This window comes from Colias croceus, chromosome 3 (genome assembly GCF_905220415.1).
Source record: "Colias croceus chromosome 3, ilColCroc2.1".
Lineage (NCBI taxonomy): Eukaryota > Metazoa > Arthropoda > Insecta > Lepidoptera > Pieridae > Colias > Colias croceus.
The window spans coordinates 5517624-5530347 of NC_059539.1; the positions used below are offsets into that span (position 1 = coordinate 5517624).

Consider the following 12724-nt stretch of genomic DNA (forward strand, 5'->3'; position numbering starts at 1 on the left):
AAAACACAGTAAATAAATTACCGTGCTTTGCTTTGTATTTCAAAAAATAACCTACAAAATTGCACTATTTGAAAGATTATATTGACTATAAATAAAAATTATTAAATGTAATATTATTTATTTTATGTTACAGTAATCTAAGCCGGTAAATATAATTGAATTTAAGTTTATAATGGATTCTAAATACACATCATTTGGAAAGGACAAAGATCAGATTCAGAAGAGACATTTCGATATTAAGGCAAAAAGGATTAAGCTAAGTATCGATAATAAGAAGCCGGTTGACCAAAAACTTGAAAATAAAATAAATGGATCCGTTCTTCCTACAAGTAATAATGTTAATGTTATCTCTGAAGATTTTCAACAGTCCAGAAAATTATTGCCAGTTTACACTGTTCGAAATAGGCGAGTTTGTTTATCCTTGTATGATAATTAATATAAAATAAGATTGGTTTCAGAAACATTTTGCAATTTTTTCTTAATTTTAGACTTATTGAAGAGATAAAGAAGTACAGCACAATGATATTGATAGGTGAAACAGGGTGTGGAAAAACTACCCAAATCCCCCAGTTAATTCATGAGCATAGGCTCGAAGGCACCAGTAGAATAGCTGTTACACAACCTAGGAGAGTTGCAGCTATCACACTAGCGCTCCGAGTGGCAGCTGAGATGAAAACAGAAATAGGATCCATTGTGGGGTAAAGTAAATTGACAATTCACACACACAATGCTTAATTTTATATTTTTTTGAAATTATGGTAGTTTTGTATTGTAACTCAATTTTTTTAGATATTCTGTTAGATTTGAAGATGTGACAAGTCCACAAACAAAAATTAAATATTTAACTGATGGTATGTTATTGAGGGAGGCTATTATTGACCCACTGTTATTGAAATATTCTATTATAATTTTGGATGAGGCTCATGAAAGGACTGTGAATACAGATGTCTTATTTGGGATAGTGAAATTGGCACAAAAAGAAAGAAAGTTCAAACCGAATAAGTTAAAGGTATATGTTTTAGGAATTTATTTTTGAATTTAAATTAGTGTTAAAAGATTAATGTTAAGAATATAGTGAAATATACAATTAAGAATGTGTTAAATTTACTGTATAATCTTTACTTACTATATACAATTTTTAGGTAATTATTATGTCTGCTACAATGGATGTTGATACATTTAGAAATTATTATGACAATTGTGCAGTAATATACCTAGAAGGACGCACATTTCCGGTAACAATATATCATTCGCTAATAAAGCAGGATGACTATCAATATTCTGTGGTTTGTGCTATATTCCAGCTACATGTTACTACACCGGCCAAGTAAGCATCATGCATAGTACTGAAATTTGAAGCACTAAATACTAGTATTTTAGTTTAATTTTAATATATTATGCATCATTTGTATAACTCGGAATTTTTAATGATTTCAGTCATGATTTTTTAGTATTCCTCACTGGCCAAGAGGAAATTGAAACTGTAATGGCAAACATCAGGCAAATAGCAAAGGTGAGTTCATGTTTTACATTAGTCAGTATTGACATTCGAAATCGAAAATTTAACAATAATTCCAAAAGTTTTCAAACTTCGGTCAAGTGAATGGTACATAGGGACGAAAATCTCAATCAATCAATCAAATCTCATTTTGCAACCTTGTCCGTAGTCCGGAACATAGTTAAAATTGCAATTATTTTATTTTTTGCTTGTATGGTTGTGAAAAAAATTCCAAAAGTTCGGCAAACTTGGGGAAGTTTTCGATATAATATTTCATATCACATATTAAATTTGCAACTTAATTTGGAATTATTGTGAATTGATTGTCTTGACTGACTGGAGTATTTGAACATTTTGCATTTTTTTCAATTAAATAGTTTTTGTAATTATAAACTTGATAAGTTAAAAATTACATTTCCCAACGTGTAGAATCAACAAAGCTAAAAACAGTGTAATATTTATGGCAATTAAAATATATAATAAAATACCGGGCAATTTTAAGGAACTACCAGTAAATCTTTTCAAAAATAAACTGACGAACTGGCTAATGGTAAAACAATTTTATGACATTGAAGAATTTATGACTTTGAAGTAGTGTAAACTGAATTGTGTGTGATAAGTGAAGTGTGTAGTGATATAATCGTGTAAATCGTAGTGCGTTCGCGTAATTGTGAAAATTGAATTGTGTGTACATTTAAATAATTAGACTTATTAACTTTCTTTTTTAATATTTGCAGACCCAATCAATGGGTAGAATGTATTAGCCAGTTAGCCACATAACATTGTAATTAAAACATCTAGAATCTGTAACTACATTTTTGCAAATAAATATAATTTGAATTTGAATTTTGAATTTGATATAAAAACTTTCAATAAAAACTTTGCAAATTTTAGGAATCACAAGGGCCACCTATAAGGGTTTGTCCATTATATGCTGGTCTTCCAGCTACAAAACAATTGCAAGTGTGGCAACCTGTGCCTGCTGGAATGAGGAAAATTGTCTTAGCAACAAATATAGCTGAAGCATCTGTAACGATTCCACAAATCAAATGTGTTATAGACACTGGAGTTGTCAAAGAAAGGTAAGGTCCAATAAGAACTACTTTTCCATTCATTTTTTTAATTCTTCACTTCAAGACACTCGCCTTGTATCCGCAAGATCCAACGAAAGCAGCACGGTCACAAACTACGTACGATTTTGTATATTATTCTACGTAAAAATAAAGAATTCCGTTCGCACGAGAGCAAATACGTCAATCAGTGCAAACGCAAGGCATTAATATATTATTATAACATTACTTTCAAGCTGACAATGATGTAACGAAACCGGTCGTTTTTATATTAAAAATTGAGAAGGATATAAAATTGGAAATAATGAATTGTGTGTTTCTTGAGACATCTAAACTATGTATAAAATGTAATTCCATCGAGAGGTAACAATAGAAAGTATAAATTACACTATAAAAGTGCTTTTCTACCAGAAATAGCGAGGGATGTGTTTGTAAAGAACCAATCATATTAGCGTTTGTAAGCGATACTATTGGTCCTTTACGAACACATCCCTGCTACGCATCCTCGTACGTCTCTGGTAGAAACGCAGCCTTATGCTGTTTAACTATAAAATAAAATAAATAAATAAAAAGCCCATTTATTTCCAATCCACAAGAAAAGTTTTGATACAAGTAGTTTACATACTTAAAGCTATTTTACATATTAAAATTACACTATTTTTTAACTTAAATTTTAATTACTAATACTTATTTCATTTTCTTTACATTTTTGATGTTACATCCAGTACCAGTACCATTGATTGGAACCCCATCTCGGGTATAGGCCTCCTCCAGCTTTTTCCAGGTATCTCTGTCCATTGCCTTTTTTCTCCATTCGTTCCCTGCTATATTTTTTATATCTTCTATCCACCTTTTTTAGGGCGTCCTACCTTTTTTTACCGTTTGTTTAACTATATCTTATCATAACTCAACTGAACGCTAGGACGTGGTGTACGACAACGGGCGCAGAGCGGCTCCGCGTGGTACCGTGCTCGCAGGCGGCGTGCTGGCAGCGCGCGGGGCGGGCGGGCCGTACCGCGCCCGGCGCCGCCTACCGCCTCTACACGGCTAGCGAGTTCGCTGCGCGCCCGTTGCACAATACGCCGGAGATATTGAGGCAAGTATGATGTGAATCTTCTTATGATGTGATACTAAATTCGTCATCTTACTCCATGACGCGCCTAAAGAAGTTGAAGTAGAAAAAATGTTGTTACTTAAGATGTTAGCTATCTTGTCCTGCGAGGTTGCTGGTGTTTTACAACTAACCCTGTATATATATTACGTTGGTACCTATTACATAGCTCCATAAAGTATGTGATCTACGAAGCTTAAAGATTACACATATTGGAAATATCTGTTAAAATTTTAATTAATAGTATAAAGAATTAAATAATTGTGGTATTACCAGAAAACAATTTAAACACAGTCTAACTTTAAACCAGGAATTTGTCACTTTAATAATTGTCTATGTGAAATACGACAAAACCAGATTAAAGTGAACCCGCGCTTCAAGTTAAACCCTGTCTAAAGTTTTTTGTGGTAATACCATTTAAGTCTCAAAATCGAAATGTGTCAGCACAATCAGATAACTGAAAAAATGTTTCTTTTGGGAAATACAACTCAGAATAATTGTAATTTGTAATTTTTCTCGTTTATCAGGTGTCCACTGGCAGCAACTTTGTTAATGTTAATAGCTACGGGGATGGATCCCAGCACATTTCCCTTGATTGATGCACCCTCATCCGATTCTGTTCAAGCATCAATAATCCTATTAAAAGAACTAGGTAATGTATAATTTATTTTTATTTTGATATAATTGTGTTCGAATATATGGGATTAATGTAATTAATTTCCAGGTGCTATAGAAAACGAAAGTAATCCGAAATTAACTACACTTGGGAAGAAAATGACAGCATTTCCGATTGATCCCAAGTATTCTAGAATAATTTTAAATGCTACAGAATACAATTGTTTAGAGGAAGTAAGTATAGATTTCTAATCTTAATATATATAAATCTCGTGTCACAATATTTGTCCTCAATGGACTCCTAAACCACTTAACCGATTATAATAAAATTCGCACACCATGTGCAGTTCGATCCAACTTGACAGATAGGATAGTTTAAATCTCAAATCGTTTTAGAGAAAGCGAGCGAAGCCGCGGGCGGTAAGCTAGTACATTAATATATTTATAGGTATCGATAAAGTAAAATTGGTGATTATTACAGGCATTAAGTCTCGTAGCGGTTATGTCCAGTGAAAATGTGTTTTACACGCCATTACACAAACGGGAAGAAGCCATAAAAGTCAAACAAAAATTCGTGTCACCTCTCGGCGATCATATCACTCTTCTTAACGTTTTTAAAGCGTTTTGTAAAGCACCTCTTAAAAAGGTAAACAATAACGGTCTTACTAATAAAATGTTACCCATTCGCTATGCAATGGATTAGTTATTGCAGTAACCTGTCTTGTTTTTATGATTGGCGTTTCATGTGAGCAAGAGCAGGACACAGCTATGGTAGAAATGTATCCATTGTTTAACTTTTTATTAGTAAGGCCGTAAAAATTATTTGTAATCTGGTAGAATTCGTTTCCGTTACCTAATAAAAAAATTATCTTACAGCAATGGTGTAAAGAGAATTATTTGAACCATAAGAATTTGTCTTACGCGTGCGACATTAGACACCAGTTGCTATCAATTTGTCAAAGGTTGAATATGGAAGTGATGAGTTGTGGAACAGCTCTGGATCAGGTATTTTAATTTTTTTTTTGTGATCTATTTTTGTGTAAACTAGAGATAAAATTACAATGAATAAGTAATAATTTATTAAATACAGACTTAAACTTAACAAACTTAATACATAATAGTCTATAACTTGTGTTCCATTTAGAATAAGCAAAACAGAACTCAGTACATCCTAATCTTAACTCAAGTGTAACTTTCTATTCGATGTATCAAATTTTCTTATAAAAAATCTTGCTCTTGCAATAAAATATTATGCAGACATACTGAATTTTGTATACATAATATTTTTTCAGTTATTAAAGTGCCTTCTCAGCGGTCTATTCACGAACTGTGCGTGGGCACGTGGCGGGGCCACAGGCGGTGTGGGACGTTACGTCACAGCATCGAACACAGCTGCGTCCATACACCCCGCGTCCGTGTTACACTCTATCCGACCACCACCACCCGCGTTACTGTATTCGGAACTATTGCATACAAGACGAGCCTACTTAGTAACTGTGTCCGTTATAGATGCTAACTGGCTCCACCAGGTGGCGCCGGAGTATGCAAGGCGGTGTCGCGCCAGTCGGTGACGAAGCGTTTGTACTAATGCGTGTTTGGGTGGACGGGAATGCTCGTCACTGAACTATAGCTGTTTCAAAAGTGTCATTCTTATTTGAGGTACAGAAAACTCAATTGAGACTAGGCTGCATATATAATATAAATCAAAGTTAAAGATAACTCGTAGCTGTTTCCGCGAGAGATGCTAACTGGCTCCTACAGGTGGCGCCGGAATTTGCGAGACGATACCGCGCCAGTCGGTGATGAAAAGATAATTGTAATACCCCAGTCACACTATGCTACTCGTCCTGCTACTCGTCCTGCTCCTCGTCCTGCTCATCGCGCTGCCGCTCGCCTCGATATTGCCGTCTGGCCACACACTGCTCTACTCGCGCGATTATTCGCGACGCTCTTCATTTCGCACTCGTATTGCTTGTCCTTTGACTCGCGCGCAAAAGCCGACAAAATAGGGAGCAGTGAGCAGGACGATGAGCACGACGAGTGGCATGACGAGTAACGTGGCCACACTACATCCCTGCCTACTTTCCTCGTCACTTCCCATACCACTCGTCGAGTCGTGTGGCTGGGGTATTACGTGGGTTAGTGTGGACAGGAATGCTTGTTGTGACTGAAGGTACAGCCACGACAAAAAACCTGATAACGCTCAACTCAGAAAGTTATTCCATCAACAGCTGCTGATACACAAAAACAAGCCGTATTTTTCATGAAGAGGCCATTAAGTTCGACTGTGAGTTCTGTCTGTACCTCCGCCGTTGTAGATTCTTACAATAAAATAATCCGCCTCGGAAGAGGAATCATCAGACCCTCGTGTTATTGTTTTATAGTTGCTTTAGACTAATCGACTTGACTGTATAGTCAATATTAATATTAGTCGTAGTTAATATAGTCAATAGTTATAAATAATAATAGAGCTTGCCATAGTTTATTTTTTATATTATGTTTGAGCAAAAAAAAAAACTTTAGCACTTTGTATATTGTACAGTAAGATATAATAAACATTTAAACGGTTATTTTGCTACATTTCAAAGTAGTATTTAATATTAATATCAATCATAAACCTTACGGCCTTACGCAACTGGTCTCCTCAATAACGAGACTACCCGACATTGCTGACCACACACCCTCTATACTAGACCTTCTGCTGAACTCCCATCCGGCTAATTATCAGGTAAAAGTCGAAGCCCCTCTTGGGACTTCAGATCACTGTTTAATTCGGAGTACAGTGCCAATCTTGCGTTCATCACGGCCCCGTTCACTTGGGAGCCGCCGCGTTTGGCACTATAGGTCAGCAGATTGGGATGGGATGCGGGAATTTTTTGCATCCTACCCTTGGAAGCAAGTCTGCCTTGCACCTGATCCAAGTGACTATGCTGACTCAGTTGCGGATGTGGTGTTGCAGGGAATGGAACTTTTCATTCCAAACTCTGTAGTACCCGTCGGCGGTAAGTCCCAGCCCGGGTATGGTCGTCCTTGCAAAATGGCTGCTCGCCTGAAGCAAGAGTGTTTCCATGCCTGGGCAGAAGCAATGTCTAATAAGGATCCAAATGCTAGTGCTCTCAAAAAACGGTACAACTCTGCTGCCAGGGCCTACAAGAGGAAAATATCCACAGCAAAGTCGGAGTTTATTGGCAGCATAGGCGAGAAACTTTTACGCTACCCTTCTGGGAGCCGTGCTTTTTGGTCACTCGCCAAAGCTGTCCAAGGAAACTTCTGGAAGCCCTCGTTTCCACCTCTGCGCTGGGAAGATGATACTTTAGCCCACTCCTCCAAAGAGAAAGCCGATCTTCTGGGTGCTCTCTTTGCATCCAACTCAATTTTAGATGACAGAGGAAATGTACCGCCTACTATCTTGCGGTGCAAGAGCTCCATGCCGAATGTGCATTTCAGACAGAGTGCTGTGCGAAAAGCTCTCTTCTCTCTTGATACACGTAAGTCGAGTGGGCCCGACGGTATCCCCGCCATTGTGCTGAAAAGATGTGCTCCTGAACTGGCACCGGTTCTTACAGAGCTGTTTCGGTACTCTTATAACACCGGCATTGTACCTGCCTCATGGAAGACTGCCTCAGTGCACCCGATCCCTAAAAAAGGCGATCAATCGGATCCATCCAACTACAGACCAATTGCTATTACCTCCTTGCTCTCCAAAGTGATGGAAAACATCATTAACAGCCAGCTATTGGGTTATCTGGAGGAGAACCAGCTGATCAGTGACCAACAGTATGGTTTTCGTCATGGAAGGTCGGCTGGTGATCTTCTAATCTTCTTAACTCACCGATGGGCAAGCGCTGTTGAGAGCAAGGGGGAAGCTTTAGCGGTTGGTCTGGACGTTGCAAAAGCCTTCGATCGGGTGTGGCATCAGGCGCTCCTCTCGAAAGTTACAGCCTATGGACTTCCAGAGAAATTGTGCAAGTGGATTGCCAGTTTTCTTACAGCGCGCAGTATTCGAGTCTTGGTCGATGGATCAAGCTCTGACTTATTACCTGTGAGGCTGCGTACTCTCACCCACACTGTTCCTTCTGCATATCAATGACATGTTATAAATTAGTAACATTCATTGCTATGCAGATGACAGTACTGGTGATGCTTTATATACCGGCCGCACTAATATTTCTCTGTAACACGTCCAAGAGTACCGTAACATACTTGTGTCCAAAATTGAGACTCTCCTTGGAGAAGTCTCAGAGTGGGGTCGACAAAATCTTGTCCGATTTAACCCTGACAAGACACAAGTATGTCTTTTTTCAGCTAAAAAAGCACCATTTCTCACAGCGCCCCTATTTGAGAACACTCCCCTTAGTATCAAGTCTAGTATCGGAATTCTTGGTGTCAGTATTTCTGATGACGTTCAGTTCCGCTATCATTTGGAAGGCAAAGCTACACTAGCTTCCAAAAAATTGGGTGTCCTAAATAGAGCGAAGCAGTATTTCAGGCCTGAACATCTATTACTACTTTACAAAGCGCAAATACGGCCTCATATGGAATACCTACTGCTCCCATCTCTGGGCCGGGGCACCACAATATCAGCTCCTGCCAATTGATAGCGTGCAACGAAGAGCCGTCAGAATTATTGGCAAACAAGCACTTACCGATCGGCTTGATCCTCTGGGTTTACGACGAGACGTTGCATCTTTATGCGTTTTCTACCGTCTGTATAATGGGGAGAGCTCTGAGGAGTTGTTTGAGTTGATACCTGCCGCGGAATTCCACTACCGTACCGCACGGCATAATACCAAGTTTCACGCTCACCATTTGGACCTCTGGCGCTCTATTACGGTGCGATTTACCCGCCACTTCATTCCGCGCACAACCAAATTGTGGAACAGCCTGCCTTCGGCGATATTCCCGAACGCCTATGACATCGAGGCATTTAAAAAGAGAATGTACCTCCACCTCAAAAAGTCGGCAACACATCTTCGGACACGTCTGTAGATGCCTATGGGCTGTGGAATTGCTTACCATCAGGCGATCCACATGCTCGTTTGCCTTCTTTCATATAAAAAAAAAACCTATATTGGCTGATTAAGAAGAGCTGGAACGTAAACATATTTACACATTGCACATGTGTAGTGTCTATGAAGACGCGCGCGGCATGACGTCATACTGCATACGCATCATGAAAAGTCTGCCCATCTCTCTCGCGCGCAGATTAGCTTATGAGAGTGAAGGGGACAATTATTGTTTTTATTTTGCAATTGTTTATAAATACAGGGTGATGTTATTTAAACAAAGACGTTAGGTATACTTACTACTATATACGACGAGATACTTCGCGGCACGCGGATTAGAATATTTTTTTAATTTACCTAGATTAAATTATGTAATAATTTTAATATGTTTTGTAAACAAAATGTAAACGTCGTTAGTTAAAATTTTCATACATAGCTGAACAATACAGATTTTATTGTAATGTAACCTTATCTCTTACGTGTTAGGGTTTTGATTGTATTGTATTGGGAGTGAGCGCATGTGTTATTTGTATCGTTTTTATCGTTATTTTGAATATGACATTAAATTTAATTATTATATTTTGATAATTTAATCATTATCAATACTATTTTACAATTGATTATGAGAATAAATAATTAAGTTCATCGATTGAGTTACTTTTAAATTGTAATTTTACATATAAATTATGAGAGCTTTCATGTTATCTACAACGCACCCATTTTACAATTATTCAAGTCTACACTTAAACTAGAATCGTATTTATTTTTGAACATACTGTATAGTAAAATTGCATAAGTGTGAGTACTGTGAAGATGCCAGCTTTCCTTAATCGGCCAGTAATAGTATAAGATCCCTCCGCAGGATTAGTGCGTTCATAGTTTTTAAATCGATAAATTAGATTAATAATCGATTAAAATGCTTACGGCTAAATTTTGACTGGCAACCTAGTAGATATATATTCTCCTAATTATAAATATACATAAAAGTTTGGTTTGAGCAAAAAAAAACTGTGAACGCACTCATCCTGCGGTGGGATCTTAGACTATAAAGATGTTTTCGTACTTAGAATGTATTTGTACCTCTATGATTGTAAAAATTAAAACTTTTGTTAACTTAGAATAAGGAATTGTTATGAAAAATAAATATTACCCGTTATGATTGCTGATTATGCATTGTATATTTTTTATACATTTACATCTAGATTAATAAATAGTTATATTATATATAGTTGCAATAATTTGTTACCATTATGAAGGCAAAATTATATTTTGCTGCCTAGGTACTTACCATAATTTTTGTTGTAGCAAATAAGTATATATTTAGAAGACCTTTGGGGCCATCCATTAATCACGTGATGTTTTTTTTGGTATTTTTTGACCCCCCTCCCCCTTGGTGATACGTGGTGAGGTTTAAGACTACCCCTCCCCCCTCCCCCCTATATCACGTGTATTTTTTCGTACCTGCAAAGAATCAATTTTTTATTTATAAAAAAATACTGGTTTATGTATCATCTAATTTTATTATAGTAAATTAAAGACTACTATAATACACGTTCAGAAGTAGACAGAAAGATTGCAGTTGGTTTTTGAATGACATAAAAATAATGAAAGATATGCGAAAAAGTTGTACATACGCGTTTGACTAAAAATAAATACATGTAGGTAACGCCGATTTTCGGTTGAGTATCGCGCGCTTGTCGAAAAATAAATACACGTGATATATTACTTTACCCCCCCTCCCCCTTGTGATATTTCGTGACGTTTTGATGGACCCCTCCCCCCCCTTTCGAGCCTCACGTGATTAATGGACAGCCCCTTTATTATATTTTGATTAACATTGTTGAATAATTAATAATTCAATATCATTAACCTTCGACGAATAATTTCTACATTATTATTAAAGAGAAACTGCTTTAGGCGCGTTGAGAGTCAAATTTCAAGGTCGCGTTATGGAAATACCGTCACGACATGGAGCTAGGCGACGATTTTGGCATCTTTGCATTTTACCAAAGTGTGCTCGGAACACCCATTCTTTTTTGTAATAAGATTATTTCACAAATAGGTAAATAAGTACCTTTAAATAACTGAATTTGAGATTTTTTCGATCTCTGGGCGGGATTCGAGCCCGCGTTTTTCGCCAGACCATGGCGACGCTACTATTTTTTTTAAGTTATTATGGTTCATTTATAAAAAAAATGAATGCTATAAAACTAAACAACAACAAACTAATTAATCTGTTAGAATAATACATAATTAGATTATTTTAAAAAGCAAAACTATTTTATCCCTGATTTGAACAATGCCTCAGGCTGTCATGTAGTTTTACAAAAGCTCTTAATAATAATTTTAACCAAAGGTGTGATGTCAGGAAATGTCCTCGTACGTGTCACGTGTGTAAGCTCGTGATGGTCGTAACTCTTGACTTCCTTAGTCAGGGATACACTATGAAGTGAACTTCACTTCACTAAGGACGAACAATGGGTAAGACAATAAGAACACGCATATGGCAATGTTCGAACGTATGACGGTACATTTCCTTTAATAATTATTATATCTTCCTAAACAGACCTAATTGCTGTGTCGTAGGTACCTATTCATAGAAAGGTTCGATAAAATACATATTTTTTTAACAACACCAGTTTAAAAGTATCTTTTACCACTGATAATATAATACTATATTAGATAATAACACGTATATTTCCACACGATCATACATACATCAAATACACAAAATTATTTTTTATTTGAACTGGAATTAAGTTGAGATTTTATCAGTGATTAATTTACTTACCAAGTTAATTTCATCGTTCGATTAATTTTACTACGAAATCCAACCTCGACGATATTTTGATATTTTATAGATCATCTTCAGACTAAGAAATTCTAAGGACTCTAAAAGGTTTTTTTTAACCATTATAATAGGCACCTTGCGTGTTTTTATGATTGTAGTGCGTGTCCGATGCAATGTTTGAATATATACCTAATGTTCAAAGTAGTTATAAATAGCATTGTTACTTAAAAATGTTTAGTTGTATTTGTATACGTAGTATATTATTATTAGTCTGTGGTTGTATCTAAGAATAACGTTTGTGCCTCTTACATATAGGTACATATAATGTTTATAATATAGTAATATTAGATACCCAGATATTTTATAAATTAATAAGGAACATGTAACTGTTATTGTTATGTTTAAGGAACTGTCTTGGACCATTTGTAAATACATAACTATATTAGTAAGTAATAAAATATTGCTTGGAATTATTTGTATTTTTTTCTGATTTTCAGCAACCTAATTGATATGACCATTATATTATATTCACCAGATGGGACGATTTTGATAAATCAAATATCAAAAATCCATAAAAAAATAAATAATGGAAATATGTAAAGCTGAAAGGTGAAAAAAATGAAACAAATGGTA

General features: G+C 36.3%; 1 protein-coding gene across 1 annotated transcript; it reads left to right on the forward strand.

Moving 5' to 3' along the window:
* The first annotated feature begins 19 nt into the window (after positions 1-19).
* On the forward strand, positions 20-6952 carry LOC123705862 (ATP-dependent RNA helicase DHX33). Its single transcript, XM_045654921.1, has 12 exons — positions 20-405; positions 489-698; positions 790-1009; positions 1143-1327; positions 1438-1513; positions 2393-2580; positions 3491-3664; positions 4207-4331; positions 4404-4528; positions 4776-4940; positions 5171-5299; positions 5587-6952. Exons 1-12 carry the CDS (start codon positions 173-175, stop codon positions 5863-5865), a joined length of 2109 nt encoding a protein of 702 aa, XP_045510877.1. The 5' UTR covers positions 20-172; the 3' UTR covers positions 5866-6952.
* The last annotated feature ends 5772 nt before the right edge of the window (positions 6953-12724 follow it).